Genomic DNA, 15,971 nt, shown 5'->3' with positions numbered 1-15,971 from the left:
GACTTTCTTAATTCAGATGGATTGGTGGTTGTATTTTAGGCTAAAGTTTTCGATTTATTTTTGTCATTTTTAAATATAACAAAAAATGTTAAAAATAATTTACAAACATAGCAAAATCTATTCCGTTCTTTTTAATTGATTTTTACCTTTTGTAAATAGTTTTAATTTTTTTCTATTGATAATAATTAACGCATATTTTTCGATTTTCCCATTCCTCTAAAGTCGATCAACAACACTTACCCCTTTGCCAACCACCAAACCATTTCTACTTATCAAACTATGGATATTGTGAGCTTTTCCCGCCATTGAATTCGCCTTGAAGGAGATATTTCCATTAAACGAAGGCGATTTGATTGCCACTGCTGTCTGATCAAACACCACAGCAGCTCTGTTGCTCGAATATGGCGGAATTTCGAGACTGCGAATGGAAAATTCGACTGCCATCACTGTCTACTGAAGTCGACAAACTATATGGTGATTTTTCCCTTCTGGTTTATCTTTATCTTTAGTGTAACTGTTGGCTGCTGCTTTGTTCTAAATAGTGTGTATATATATATATATATATTTTGGATTTCAAGTTTAGCGCATGGAGTGTAATTTGTTCGATTCAAACTGGCTTTGCTGAGCTTGATCTAGCATTTTGTTGCGTGCTTTGTTTATCTATTTCTTTACTGTGACTGTTGTTTTATTCAAAATACTGTGAAGTTTTTGGGATTTCATGGTGTGGCGCATGGAGTATAATTTGTTCAATTCAATCTGGATTTGCTGAACATGATCTAGCATTTCTACGCGATCCTAGTTTAAACCACTTACATTAGTGGTTCTTGTTATCTGTTTGCTGTCTTCAATTTCCAGTTTACTTAATTAAAAAAAAAAAAAAAAAAGAGTGTCACGTTTCTGCTGCATCAAGCTACCTGCGGACAGAAGGTAGACTCTAAGTCGTTTGTTCTCAGTCTTTCACTGTGATGTCGGCCCAATAAGTCATGTTTTTGTGACCGTCTTGATGATCGGGCATATTGATCTTGGATATAAGTTTAATGAGCTTTTATTTGGATGCAGAATTATAATTTTGCTGTAGGTTTTGTATATGTACGTCGACAGTTTGTCAAAAATGCATGTCTCTAATATAATATTGTCTTCTCTTCTATTTTTATCTTCTTGTCTGAGATCAGTGAAACAGAGAAAGCAGCTGAATTTTTAAGAATCAAAAGGGATGCCTTCTTTGTTTAATTCTTTCATATATCCTTAGCAAAACACAAAAAGGTACGCAACCGGACAGTTTGTGGCTGTTTTTTCTTATATGATTTTGAGGAGGAAAGAATGGTTGCTCAACTTCTTATAGTAAGATTTTGTTTGGAATTGAACTCATGATTGACCATTCTAGTTTTGCACCATAGATGCCGAGAACGGAGGACATTCTCAAACTTCAGGTGCAAGATCCTCCATGCTTGGAGTTCTCTGCTGCTCATATCAAGTGGGAAAAAATAGAAGGAGGTCGTCAAGGTGGTGCTGATATTGCTGTAGTCCCATTTTCTAGAGTTGAGGATTTCGTGAAAGGAGAATCTTCCAATCCAGAATGTCCGGCTCGCTTTCGCATTGAATCAAGAAGGAAACGAACTGCAGGGAGTGTCAGCAAACCAAGGGTTGATGGTTATCTCGAATATATATTGTATGTTGCTTTTGCCTTCCCATATGTTGTATACTTGTATATAATGGACCTCTGTGAACCATTTACGTTAAATGGAAAAACTTAGAGACTCAATTTTGGAGGAACGGCCATTGTGAAAATTTCAACTAATCGCGATGAGGATGAACACCAACAACTATTTGGATTAAGCTAGCTGTAATATTTTATTTTATTTAAGTGCCTGACCTTTATATACTTAAATGTAACTTGATCAGGTACTGGTGTTCTTATGGTCCAGAAGATTACCGAGTAAGTGAAGCAGGTGTTAGGAGTAGCTCAATCATAAAGCCTGCATCTGGGAAGGGCAGCAGACCAGGAAGACGTCACATGATGAGAGGCTGCCTTTGCCACTTTACTGTTAAGCGCCTATATGCACGGCCACATCTTGCTCTCATCATATATAACCAAAGAAAGCATATTGATAAGTCCGGAGCCCCTTGCCATGGGATACTTGACCGTGATGCTGTTGGGACAAGAGCTATGTATACTCAGAGAATTTCTGAGGAATTACGTCAAAAGATTATGTCCATGCTGTATGTTGGAATACCTATTGAGAATATTGTTCAGCACCATTCAGAGGTTGTACAGGGGCATGGGGGACCCCAAAATCGTGATGATTTTCTTTCTCGTATTGACGTCCGTAACATGGAAAGAGTTATTCGTAATTATTCACACGAGCTTCATATAAATGATGACTGTAGTGTGAAGATATGGGTGCAACGACATAGGAAATTCATTTTTTTCTTTCAAGAGAGCAGTGATTGTGAGCGTTTTGTCTTGGGCATTCAGACAGATTGGCAGCTAAAACAGATGTTGCGTTATGGACATAATGGCTCTGTTGCTTCTCATTCAACACTTGGATCAAAGAAACTACGGGTACTTCTATTTCGATTGTGTGTTGTCATTGTGAATTGTGACACCTTTCATGCTCTCCATGTGGCGTCAATATTCCATCATTTGATTTCTGTGAAGGAAGAAAGAATGTAGTTGACAGTGTAATCACATCTAGAATATTTATATGTGCTAGATGTCTCTGTCCTTTATTGGCTTGATGAATTAATGACTAGTTTGAAGTACGACTTATTGGCTTACAGATCCTGCATGGTATGATAATAAAGTGATGCAACAGATTTCTTTATTTGCTGTTTCATGCTCGAATAGAATTAGCATTATTTTGTCCCTCATATTTTAACTTTTCTTGGCAGTTTCCATTATGTAGTTTACTCGTTTTTGACTCATCTCAAAATACCATTCCCGTTGCTTGGATCATTGCATCCTCGTTTGTTGATCAAGACATTCGTAAATGGCTTGGATTGCTAGTTGAAAGACTGCATGAGAAGGATCCTACATGGAAAATTGATACCTTTTTATTAGACAATCCTTCTTTTGAGGTTTCTACTATAAGGTTAATTCTGGATTTTCCTTATAGGTTCAAGTATTTAAACAATCGTGTCGAGTTGTTGATGTCATGGTTATGTGCAGGGAGGTTTTTCAATGTCGGGTTCTATTATGCATATGGCATGTTCGTCGCAGTTGGGTTAGGAATCTTCTTAACAAGTGTCCTAATTTGGATGTTCAAAGAGAGATATTTAAGCAATTAGGGAAAGTCTTGTATTGCTCAAGAATTGGGCTAGGTTTTGAATATGCAGTTGAGCAGTTCAAGCGAAGATTTGCTGATCAGTGTGTTTTCGTTGATTATCTCACAAGAACGTGGTTGCCAGACAAAGGTAGTTTCTTATTGAAGTTGGTTACTGTAAATTCAAGTAAAGCACCATGATTATAATCTTCTAGCAGTTTATTTATTTTTTATTTATTCACAAACCTTATGGAATAAGAGTAATTTCCATGTAATTCTTTTCTACATTCATCATAGTTTTTCCTTGTAAACACGCATGCTATAGTTTAATGTTTGTCGTCAAAATAAGATTGATGCTAACATTGGTAAGACTCATGCTAATGTGATTCTTTTAAAAAAGTGGTTAAATAAATGATGAATGATTCCGATTTTGGATATGTTGCATTCTGATCTTAACATGCTTTCATGTCTTGTAGAATCGTGGGTAAATAGCATACGGTCGCATCCTGTTGCCACTTTGGAGGCTAATGCAGCGATTGAAGCATACCATATAAGATTAAAATCCAAGCTTTTCAAAGAGCAAAGCAACAGTTCCTCATCAAGAGTTGACTGGCTGATTCACACTCTTACAACTCAGGTTCACTCCTCATATTGGTTAGACCAATACAGTCTAGATACTGGATATCTTGGGAGTTTTAGAGATAAATCCATCTTAACTAATGCGTGGAACAAGGCATTACACATCCCAGATGTTGATGTTATGCTAGATGAGTCAAATCTTCAGTTTGCAAAAGTAATCTCTCAGTCCAAAAGAAATCTGGAATATACAATTTGGGATCCTGGTTCAGAGTTCTCATTATGTGATTGTCCATGGTCAAGGATGGGAAATCTCTGTAAACATGTCATCAAGGTCTCATTATTATGTAAAAGCCAGCAAGCTGCAAGGCCATTAGTAGCTGCTCAAGTTTATCAGGATCGTGTTCTGAACTTTCAGCTCAACCCTGTTACTTTTGACCATGGAATGCCACTTGTCAATTGCGTACAACGAGGAAAAGGCTTGTCAGAGAGTGGCTTGCGCCAGCCCGTACATCTTGATACTAATTTCCAATTGAAAGATAATATTCTTTTTTCTCCACAATACAAGTAATTGCCATGCCTGGTGGCCTTGGCTTGGTAAATTGAATATCGAATTGGGAAATTGAGGGAAAGATTGTGATCTAAATTATATCCTCCTCCTCCCCTCCACGTTACAAGTAACTTTATGGTTTTTAACGAGAAAAGTCATATAGGCTTTTTGATCTGAAGAGGGAAACGAGTGGGTTTCTCCGGAGCAGCTTGATACAAACTATACTGAATTCCCAACATTATGTTCAGGTGGTACAATTTCTATCCCTAGGTCTTCTTACTCTCCAATCTTCATTTGTGTGCTTTAAAGAAAATTGCGTAAGTGCTGGTTTTGTGCATCAAACACTGGTAGCGTGTATCTTAAGTGCCATGTTATATAAGCAATTTTCGATGTAAGATTTGTATCAGTTTCTTTGTTTAATAATTTATTTAACTTTGTAAGACCAACTATGACTAATTTGATTTGTCCTACCAACAAGTAGAAAAGGCTTAGCTGTAATGTGAGTTCTACGGTTTTGCTTAGGATCCTTGAGTTTCAAAGGATGAAATACAGCTGATAGGGTATTAAGGATGATCACTTTGTTGATTATGTGAGGAAACGTAAAGAGGCAATCAACAAATTTTTTCTAGGAAATAGAGGTAGACATATCATGTTGCCATTGTGAAATTTCTGTCTACATCTTAGAGGTACACGTTTGGTTTTGCATTAAATCTGTGTCACTTTTGAAAACCTTGACTATATCTTTGGCAAACACTTTGAAATCTTTTCTCTGAAGCATTTAAGAATTTCCAACGGGGGAGGCAAGAAAATGATGGGAAGTGCTTGAGTTAGCTAAATTTCATGTATATTAATGCATTGTATACGGTAACTTCTTTAGAGTGTCCTTGTATGTAATATTCAGTTCTTTGATTTTCTCAATTAAAAAAAAAAAAAAAAAAAAAAACCTTACTTTACTTACCTGTAGCTGGAGCTTTGGTTGAACTGTATCCTAACCTTGACTGATTACTCGTAATACATTTTTAGATTTTCTGTACCTTTTGTTTGTTAAAATGTCATTCCATTAACAATATTTTTTCTATAGTTAAGAGGACGCTGGCAAAGTCAATCTGTGGAAGGCTTCCAAGTTGAATCCAGCTTGATAGGTACCCTGTAATTGCTCCGCGTTTGCTCGCATGACTGGTATGAAAAATAGATCTGAACAGAACTTCTAAAGGACAAATTTGTGACAAGCAGTCAGATCATGGGAAAGAACGGAATGGTAGTATCATCTTTGTCGACTTCAAGACTAATCCTATCCCTTTCTCAATTTTACGTTGTCAACTGAAAGCTCGAATAACCAGAACTTGGAGAAAAAGAATAGGAACAGAAAGTAAATAAGAGAAAAACAGACAAGCACCCCCTCCAAATAAAAGAAAAACCCTTGAAAATTCTTCTTTACTACAACTTTTTTCATGTTTTTGACTTTTCGGTTAATACTGGAATAACGCAGTCCGAAAAGTGGAAAAAACATGAGGGAAAAAATACAAGATATTTCGACAGAGTTAATGGTAGAATTGATGTGATGGCAGAGATATGTATTATGACATTCATTTGTAGCGACAGGTGGTTAGCTGGAACTGGAGTTAAGTGGTGGTCATGGGGAATATTCGATGCATGGTTGTAGAGTTGGCGGTGGTGGTAGTTCTTGTAGGGAAAGTAGGGTGGTGAAAGAGGTGGCATTGAACTGGTGGTGGGGGTAAATTATAATAGAAGCTTGGTGCGGGAGATCGTAAATATAGAAGGGTGGAGGTGGGGGTGATGGATCGTTTACTAGAGACGGTGTACTTTTGCAATAAATTGGCAGTGAGGAGATGGTAATGTGAAAAATGATGCTGGTCACGGCAATATTGAAGGTAAGGAGGTAATGGTGGAGGAGAGGGCGGGGAAGGAGATAGTCGAGGTGAAGGAAAAGAGGCTGAAAGTGGTTTACAAGAAATTTTAATCAACAGGCCTGGATAGAAATACTTTAAATTGCCACGTTGATTGCTTTGGCTTAGCTCACAAACTATCCTGCTGTTGTCTACTGTCCAAACCCTGACATGCTGCCGGCTTTCCCAGTGAAAAGTTTGTACTGTAAACTAAATTTCAGCAGCTTGAGAAGCTTGCAGACAGTGACAGCTTATTCTGTGTCTCATTGAGCCCAATCAACTTGGGAACTGATCCCCCGAGATTATAAATAAAGCTGCCATCGAATAGAACTGTTTGTCGTGGTTACTTCATTCTGTGTACATGTTGCTTAAACTCGACGGTAAAACATCCACGAACCTTGTTGGCAACAAGCACAGAGACTGGTAAATTTTTAACATTATCAGGCAGTACGAAGGCAAATTGGCTACAGTTTATAAAAATGGTATTTGAAATGTTTGTGCTGAAGTATACATATATAATTAAATTTATTTTTACCCACTAGCGGTGATTTAAGACTCACAAGAGAGATTGGGTTACCCACCTTCAAACTTATTGAACTGAAGGCCAAGATGTTTATGACTTGGAATATTATGAACGACCGGTTGTTACTGATTTTAAGCACAAGAGGATCAACTTCTTAGGACTTTGTTTTAAAACTGATTTGAAATTGTGGAAAATGGAAGTATAAGATAGAAGTTGTAGTAATTTAGGAAGATATTCGGCGATATTTCCATTGAAACTGCATTGAGATAATGGCAGTATCATATCAGAAAAAGGATTCATATCATATCATATTTGAGAAAAAATTCCTGAAATTTTATGCTGGAAAAATGAAAAGAGTTTACAAGTGGCTTCTTAGCTAGGGAGAGGGAAAAGGTGGTAAGATTTATGAAGCTGAAAAAACTAAGGGGGAGCCTGAACTAAGCTTTTGGGGAAGATTTATGTAGTTAAACCAAGTGGCCTCTTAGCTAGTGGCTTCTGGAGCAATATTGATGCATATAATATGCATTTCTCAAACTAAGATTTATGCGACTGAAAAAAACCAAGTGGATCCTTAGCTAGTGGAAAGATTTATGCAGTTAAACCCACCTAATTATGTCAAATATAGCCTACTGGACCCAGAATTTCTATTTGACTAGAACTTGAGAAACGTATATTCTATGCATCAATATTGCTCCAGATCTTAGTTTGAGAAATGTTTATTCTTGCTTAGTTTTCTTTTGATTAAAGCCCAACCTCTAGATTTTGTTATAGAAAGTGAGACTTGAGCCTCCCTATTAAACCACCCTCTATTTAACTATATAGATCAATAGATAAGTATAATGGGAAATAGAGAGATTCGAACAACAAACTTCTTGGTATCTAATACATTTATAATATCAAATACCGACTGATTTGAATCACAGATCTCTTGGTTGTTAGTACATTTATATGCCAATTAACTTATGTTCGCTTTGGCCCGTATGTTTCTCTTAAGATATGATTAAGGGTTTAGTCAAAGTCACTATTATAACTAAGGATCGTTTGAACCACTTTGTCTTGAATGGAGTGGACTATTATAACTCACTTAATGTTCAGATCTCCCATTGTAATAGTTAAAATTTTAAATTATTATAACTCAGGCTCTTCTGTGGTAAAACTATTTGTAAATCCTCATTGTCTACAATTTTTACTATCTTGTACCCATCTCCTCTCCTTATTTTTAACTCAAACTAGAATAGTACGTTCCCAGCAAAGGCTAACTCACAAACTTATTATAATTTATGGTTATAATAACCAACTCAGAGTTCCAACAATATCACAAAGTTCCATTCTTTCTGTATCGGTGGCAGTCTCATATTTTGCAGGGGCACTAGGGATCGTGAGGGAAACGCATTGCACTGTGGGGGCTACCATTCCTGAGTACATGGCAGTTAAAGGACCGTGATTGTTGATGCATCCACGAGTCAATGTGGCAACTTCTTTAGGTCAGTCACTTCTCTACTCTACTGATTCATTTGATCTTAATGAAGCTCATATCATTTCAATTGATCAATATATAAATCAATATCATCTGAATTATTCCATCATTAATCTACTGTTAAATTAAGTTTAGGGAGCTTTTTTCTAATAGAGAAAATGCATGCTAAAGAGTCAACCCACAATGACCAAATGGATTGAGTAAGCTTTACCATGGATTGGGTTAGAAATTGAACATTAACCTTTAAATAATAATTTGTCTTTAATCGTTTAATTATGTTCAATTATTCAAGGAGTGTTTGGGACAAGAAGTTGGGGAGTACTTAGAAAAGTTTTGGCTCAAGGAGTAGACTAAAAAATATCAATTTTATGTTTTATCAACTTTTACATAGATTTCACAACTATTTGGAGTTCACAAATTCACTCCTCATCCTAAACCCCTACAAGATGGAATCGAATCTCTCTGTCAGATTAGAACGCTAAAAGTAAAAGGAAAAGAAAAAGAAAAAGATAAAAACTCTACCTTTATAACCGGTAGCAAGTTTCAATCCAACTTGAGGAAGATACTACTTATGGATAGCATGTGACTGGAGGCCCCCACAGTTTTTTCTTAGTGAGTTTTAACCGTTTCTCATGGCTGAGAATAGTTGGACAGTTAGCTTAACTTGTCTCCTCGTGACCTTTAGCCATTTTTTGTTCTTGTGATCTTTCCCAATAATATTCTCACTCGTTTCACCCCTTCTTTTTGCTTCAATTTTGACCGTCGTCTTTCTTTTCTGCTAATCTCAAGAACTTTCCCAGGTGGAGATTTGATCCAAAAATCCCTTTGCTTAGAATCTTTCGATTCTTCTATCCTAAAGTTACATTCATTCTATTCCCTCTTGTCATTTTGTTTTCAATTTATTGATATTTTTTCAACTGAGATTTCTTAGGTTTTTAGTGAAAAAGGAAAAAAGATCATAGTAAATTCTTCGTTCAACTCGAGAACATGGTGAAAATCAAAAACTAAAGATTAAGATATGGTTTGATAACCATTTCATTTTTTTTGTATGAATGCGTTAGTAAAAAAGATCAAATATATCTGTATTAAACATTACTTTGGTGTCTAGGACAAGGGTTGGAGTTATAAACTCTAAAAAGTTGTGAACCCGCATTCACTGTGTAAAAGTTAATAAGACATAATGATGTTTTTCTAATAGTGAACCTACGAACTCATTGAGCCTAGAAACTCAACCAATTCCTTCACCTAAACACTTAAAAAAGAATAGTTGTAGTGATCACCGGTCGGTCGAAGTTGGTTTTATGACCCAACTGCCACCACAAGATCAACTATGGTTAGTTAATAAATGTTCGATTTGACTTCGATCGTTGTTCCTAATTTGAAATTTTTCCTAGCTGACACCAACGACCCTCTCGTACAGTCAATCGGCTTGATTTTTGTGCCTAGTCTGAATTGTTGGAACAGAATTGAAGTGAATTTTACTATCTATTTATGTTTTAGAAACTAGTCGTTATCAATCAAAAAAAGGAAAGATAAAAGAATTGGGTTACTTTCCTCTTGGAATTGAAGAAAAAAATTATCCACTTTTTAATTGATTCCAAAATTTCTCCAAATCTTCCCATAAGATTTAGTTCTTGTACCGAGGGGAGCACAAGGAATCCATGAAAAAGGTATTCATCTTTTTGGATTATTCGTACATAGCCACGTCCATAACAGCTAAAAATCTAAGTAATATGTGTAAAAGTGTGAACATTTTTATCCATTTCTCTTTGAAAATGACACAACAAAGATAAATAAAGTATCTATATCATATCATATCCATATGTTAAGCACTCATTTTAGAGTGATGGCTAAGTGGGCTCCTACTAATAACAGTGATACTCTTATCTATGTTTCCCATCTGGTAATGGAGACGTTTTCTATAATCATTTTGGGTGTAACTCCGACTCTTAACATTTTTTAGATTAATAATTAAATATACAACATTTAATTTTTAGCCAAATTTTTTTCACATAAAAAAAATTCTATTTCTGTCTTTTTATTCTTTCTCCAAAAAAAAAAGGTCAATTCAAATTTTGAGAACAAAAAGTTCTTTAAAAAAAATTACAAATTCAAGTGTTCCTAAAGGAATTGAGGACTAAAAAAACATGTACAAATTTTAAAGACATAAAACTAAAAACCAAAATTGTTATCAAATAGGATCTTGGTTGGGTTATTTTTAAGGAAAAAGTCTTCCATTTTTTTTTATCAAACTAAGTATAATCTAACGGTAGTTGACGTATATCTCTCTCCTTGAAGTTGGAAGTTCAAATTTCAATATCTCCGCCTATTGCATGGAAAGAGAGTTTTATTTATTTTTACATTGAATATTCTTTTATTCTCAAAGCTATTTTAGAGTTTCTTTGCTCAATCAATCAATAGCACAAAATTGCCCTTAAAAGGGTTTAAAATTTTGTCATGGAAATACCTAAATTCAACTAGGGAAGGAAGAAAAAAAAATCACTAATAATATGTAGGATGAGAAAATCAAACCTTGGACATTAGGCTTATGGTGCAAATACTATAAATATATATATGTATGTAATGTTCATTTTGACACAATTAAAGCTGCTTACAACTTACATCAGCATACTTCAATATTTTTTCCTCTCCAAACTTAAAACTTTTCCAAATATCTATTCTCATGCATTCATTTATGAGGGTTTCTTTGAATGAATTGAAACCATATCAATAAGTTTGCCTTATTTTCTTTCTTTTGCGAATGTCTTGAATTAGTGCAAATAGTGTAGGAATCAAATTTCCAATGTTGATATTGATATAACCATTATGCTAATTGAGCGAGTTTTGCTCACTTTAACAATTAATAGATCTTTTACTTTGTAAACAAGCATATTCTCTCTAGGTAAAATTTTGAACACAATACTTTCTTTTATATGTCTTTCCTCATTACTAGTTCCACTGACTTGAAAATTGAAAGTTGGAGATAAAAAGCATGAAATTGAGAAAGGATCTAACTTCTTAAACATTATTTATGTTTAAATATTTTATAAGTTAGTCTCTAAACTTCACTAAACGTTAAAATTGGTCATCATATAGAGAATTGAGTATGGATTTCTAACTCTTAAATCTTTTAATTTGAAATTATAATACTTTAATCCATTGGATATGTACAAATAGACATTATAAGCATATTTATTAATTATTAAAATTTGAATCATCAATCCAATTTTGAGACTTTGACGAACGAAAAGAAAAGGATAAAGAAAGAACGAATATTGAGGTGGCAAAGTGAAGTCCCATCCCCAACCCTTTCTTTTCCACCTTGTCTCTTCTCATAATTGCTTCTTACCCAATGTATATACATTTTTTTTATTAAAAAAAAAAAAAAAAAACTTATCTATAATACTTTCTTAATTTTATTCTTTTATTATTATTGTAATATTCACGTTTATCCCTCCACGTCAAAATTAAATAAAACTTGAAGTAGAAACGTGGCACGCAAAAGGACGGTTGAGTTTGCTGATACGAGACGTCAGTTTGAATCAGGACCGTCAAAAAGTGAATCTTGTAATTTTGTTGGTCTTTGGCTTTGGGAATCAAACAGGCTTGAAGAACACCGACAATTTGGAATTTGTGGAAGAAAAGGAAAAGGAAAGAGAAAATAGATTTACAACTGTAATCGAGTCATCATCCTAATTCCTACATTTGATTTTACCATATATTCCCTTCTCTTTGGCCCCCACTCCTTTGCCTATTTTTCCCTTAACCGTTCTTTTTAAAAAATAATTAAATTTTTTGATAAATTATTTATGCTTTGTAAAACAAATGGGTCTTTTTAAAAATATAAAGAAAACAGTAAAATATTTACGCTTTATAAAATAATTTCAAAAACAGAAAAAGTCCAAAAGCTTAAATACTAGAAATGTCTCGTCAACAATCGTTTAGATATGGTTATAATTTATACATGATCGTTTAAATATGTCTACAATTTATGCGCGATCGTTTAGATATGACTACAATTTATACGTGATCGTTTAGATTTTTTTTCTTTGAAAATTTGGTACACGATATTTTTAATTCTATGATCGTTTAAATTTCTTTATGGGATCGTTTACTTTCTCATGATCATTTACTTTTTTTTTATACGATCGTGTTTACATTTGGTTTCTCTAATCTAAATGATTTATTTTCAAGATTTTTTATACACGATCTTTTATTTTTTTTTACATGATCGTTTACTTTTTTAAAACATTTAATATTCTTTATACACAATCTCTTTTTTTACACGATTGTTTACATTTAGCTATTTTTTTTTCATGATTCATTATACACAATCTTTTTTTTATACGATCGTTTACACACGATAGTTACATTTGGCTACTCTAGTCTAAAATTTTTTTTCAAGATTTTTTAGACACAATCTTTTAGATTTTGCTATTTTTTGTACACGACTTTAGAAAAAAAATATTATGGAAAGAAATCGCAGCAAAAAAAAAAGTAGAAAGACGATGAAAAAGCAAAAATAAAATAAAATAAAATAAAAACGATAAAAAGATTAAACTACGTAAATAAATAATTGAAAATTAAGAAAATAATGGAAAGAAATTGCAGGAAAAAAAAGAGGAAATAAGACAGACGAAATCGCACGAAGAAGCCGATGAAAGAAATAGTAGTTCCTTCAAATCGTGAGAAATAAAAGAAATATGGAAGAGCAAACCTTAAATATTTAAAAAATGGCAACTCTATGGTTTTTGTTATATGAGTCATAAATAGTTTGGTGTTTTGTTTCAAAAGTTTCTCTAAAACACAATCGTTGAAAGATAAAATTTATTATATTTAATTTGTTTAGAAAGCGTAAAACATTTACTTTTACAACCTTTTCATTTCAATCAAAAATATCAATTTATTATAAATATTAGATAATAGATGGTCTTCTTAATGTCCATCATATGTTTTTCTAATACCATTAACGTCTGTTTTGAAGACATCATTTTCTAATGTTCGTACTTGCTATGTTTTCTATAAACGAAGATCTTTGGTGGATTTATAAATACAACAAATTTCCAAATTCTATAAATGAAGGCCTTAAATATGGCAAGTTTTCAAATAAATGGGAGAGTAGATTTTAGAAATGTTTTCCTAACTTTCTCAAATTTTTAGCTTTTCTTGTTTTCTTAAGTTTTTAATTTTTTAATTTATTATTTGTTTGTGTTATTTTATTTTGTATTATATTTTTCAATATCCTTATTTCGGTTGCGCTTCCTTTTTAAAACAAATTAGATATTTATTGAAGAAAATTTATTGTAAATCACAAAATAATTGATATTTGTATCCAAATGTTGTCTACATTGTAAATTGTTATAATTTACAATGCTTATGAAAATTTTGAAGAAACAAATATCAATTTATATTAGTAAGTGTGTATCAACTTTAACTATCGACTATAGTGAATAATTAAGATATTGACTTTAGAATGATACTTGCTATTTTATTTACTAATCTACGTTGGATTTATTTACTAATTAAGAAAAATTAATGTCCATCTATTCTTAAAAATAATAAAAATAAAGGAAAAATGTCATGAATAGAAAAAAAAAAATAAACTATTTACATTTTATAGAAATATAAAACTACAATAAAATTTATTACACTTGATTTGATTTTTCTATGAAATAGAAATATTAGGTTCATTTTACAAATTTAAACAATTTTTTTATTTGTTAGTTTTTGATTTACTACCATTTTTAGTTTGTTACGGCATAACTACATAGACAAAAGGAAGATTATTGTAAATGATAAAACTATTGAAAATAGACGGATATATATTAATAAAAGTTTATTAGCGTTATCTATTATTGATAGATTATGAAATTTTGCTATATTTGTAAATATTTTTATTTATTTTGTCATATTTGAAACAACCCCAATCAAATGATATAAAGTCAATCAAATGCAACTTTCAATTTTGTTCTTTAGTAGGATATCTTTTAAAATTTGAGGAGGTATGAGACATAAAATTTAAAGTTTATGGACTTATTGATTTGTTTGATCGAGGATGGATTCAGACAAAGGATTATAATCGAGTTCCTAGTTGGAACAGAAAGAGTTATATGTATTAATCTTACAAATAAACATATATAATATATAATTACACATATACCCTATAAATGAACAATTCTAACTCTCGAGGTAGCAAGGTTCTAATCCAAATCTTGTTCGATTATTTCTCGATTGGTATGTATATTTACCAATTTGATTTATTGCTCTTGACCTTGAGACACTAATATATTATCTTTTCGAATGCACACTTTCAGATGTCTTTTCTGGATAGAGCTTGCTTTGAAATACTTTCAAAAATATGTGTTTTAATTTTTATTCTAAAAAGTTTGATGGTTTGATGATTAGTGTTCTTGATATTGCTTGTAAAAGAGTAAATGGAATTAAAATTCCTTGTTGAACTAATATTTCATTTTTAAACATTATAGTGTTCTAGTTCGATAAGTATATGTCACATTATTATAATGTTTTAATTGAATTCGTTTGGTCTAATTATCATCATTATATTCCCTTTTTTTTCTTTCATTTATTATTTTTATAATCATGTCTTTGTAAGAACTTTTATTAAATAAATTAATTAAAAAAATACCATACATTTTCAAATTTTTATATGTATCTTCAAATTAGAAGTTTCATTTTACCTCCAAAAAAAGCTTTCGTACCTTTTTTATTGTACTATTCCTATGTTTTAAAGTTCTTTATATATATTTTTAAAAAAAGACAATTTCAGAATATTCGGCCAATTTTGAATAATTCGTCAAAATTGTTGAAAAAGAAAACTAATCAAATAATTCATAGTTATAATAATTAAGAAATTTTTTTTTTGCATATTTTTTGAAAATTTATCAAAAGTAGAATATTTAACAAAATATTTACCTTTAAAAGAAAAACTAATTGTAATTTCTTTTTTATTTTAGTGGTTTTGTTTTATGAAGTGTTAACCGTTTGTCAAATTTTTTCTATTTTTTAAAAAATCATATTTTTTTAGTGCAAATTGGGTGAAAGGATTTGAATATTTATTTTATTTTAATCTTGTTATGAAGTTATAAACATTTTTTAAAAAATATATATTTATAAATAGATGGACGTTATTATTTTTTTTTTCTTTTACAATTACTTAGAAATGTGTAAAATTAGTGTGAAATAAATAAATTGAAATGCTAAAGAAGAATCAGAATCTTTGAGAAATATAGCTTTTTTATTCTTTACAGCTATCAAAATTTGGTCCAAAAATCAGAAGCAATACACACCTATTAATTTTGGTCCAAAACAAAAATACAACTAAAATAATAAATTCTAAAAAAGAATCCCTAATTTCTTTTTATTTTCAGTTTTTTAATTAAATTACAAATTTATTCTCAATATTTAAAATTTGTCTCTCATTGGGTTCTTACACTTAATAAAGAATTAAAAAAAAGTTATTGTTTAGATTTAAATTTAATAGATTGACTAATTCTTTTCATAAATAACTAATCTTAAAAAGTTTTAAATTCACATAGGACGTAGCTAACCTAATACATACATTTATAATTTTAGAAACGAGATATGAATTTATAGATTTGAGAAAGTGTTTTTGGGAAGTGGAGTTGTGAATTCCACCTTTTGTTTAACTTAGTTG

General features: G+C 31.9%; 1 protein-coding gene across 3 annotated transcripts; it reads left to right on the top strand.

Annotated features, from left to right (window-relative positions):
• The first annotated feature begins 233 nt into the window (after positions 1-233).
• Positions 234-6,858, top strand: LOC103503790 (uncharacterized). Of its 3 annotated transcripts, none has more exons than XR_007820214.1 (8): positions 234-474; positions 1,173-1,263; positions 1,398-1,669; positions 1,903-2,563; positions 2,893-3,092; positions 3,170-3,414; positions 3,740-4,637; positions 5,476-6,858. XR_007820214.1 is itself a non-coding variant. In XM_051083656.1 (7 exons), exons 3-7 carry the CDS (start codon positions 1,398-1,400, stop codon positions 4,408-4,410), a joined length of 2,049 nt encoding a protein of 682 aa, XP_050939613.1. In that variant the 5' UTR covers positions 234-474; positions 1,173-1,263; the 3' UTR covers positions 4,411-4,792. The 3 variants fall into 3 exon arrangements, 1 of the variants encoding a protein (XP_050939613.1); XR_007820213.1 differs by having other exon boundaries at positions 5,471-6,858; XM_051083656.1 differs by lacking the exon at positions 5,476-6,858 and having other exon boundaries at positions 3,740-4,792.
• Positions 6,859-15,971: the final 9,113 nt, after the last annotated feature.

The sequence above is a fragment of the Cucumis melo genome, chromosome 4 (assembly GCF_025177605.1).
Source record: "Cucumis melo cultivar AY chromosome 4, USDA_Cmelo_AY_1.0, whole genome shotgun sequence".
Lineage (NCBI taxonomy): Eukaryota > Viridiplantae > Streptophyta > Magnoliopsida > Cucurbitales > Cucurbitaceae > Cucumis > Cucumis melo.
The sequence above is the reverse complement of the archived record's forward strand: the minus strand, read 5'-3'. Positions and strand labels throughout refer to the sequence as shown.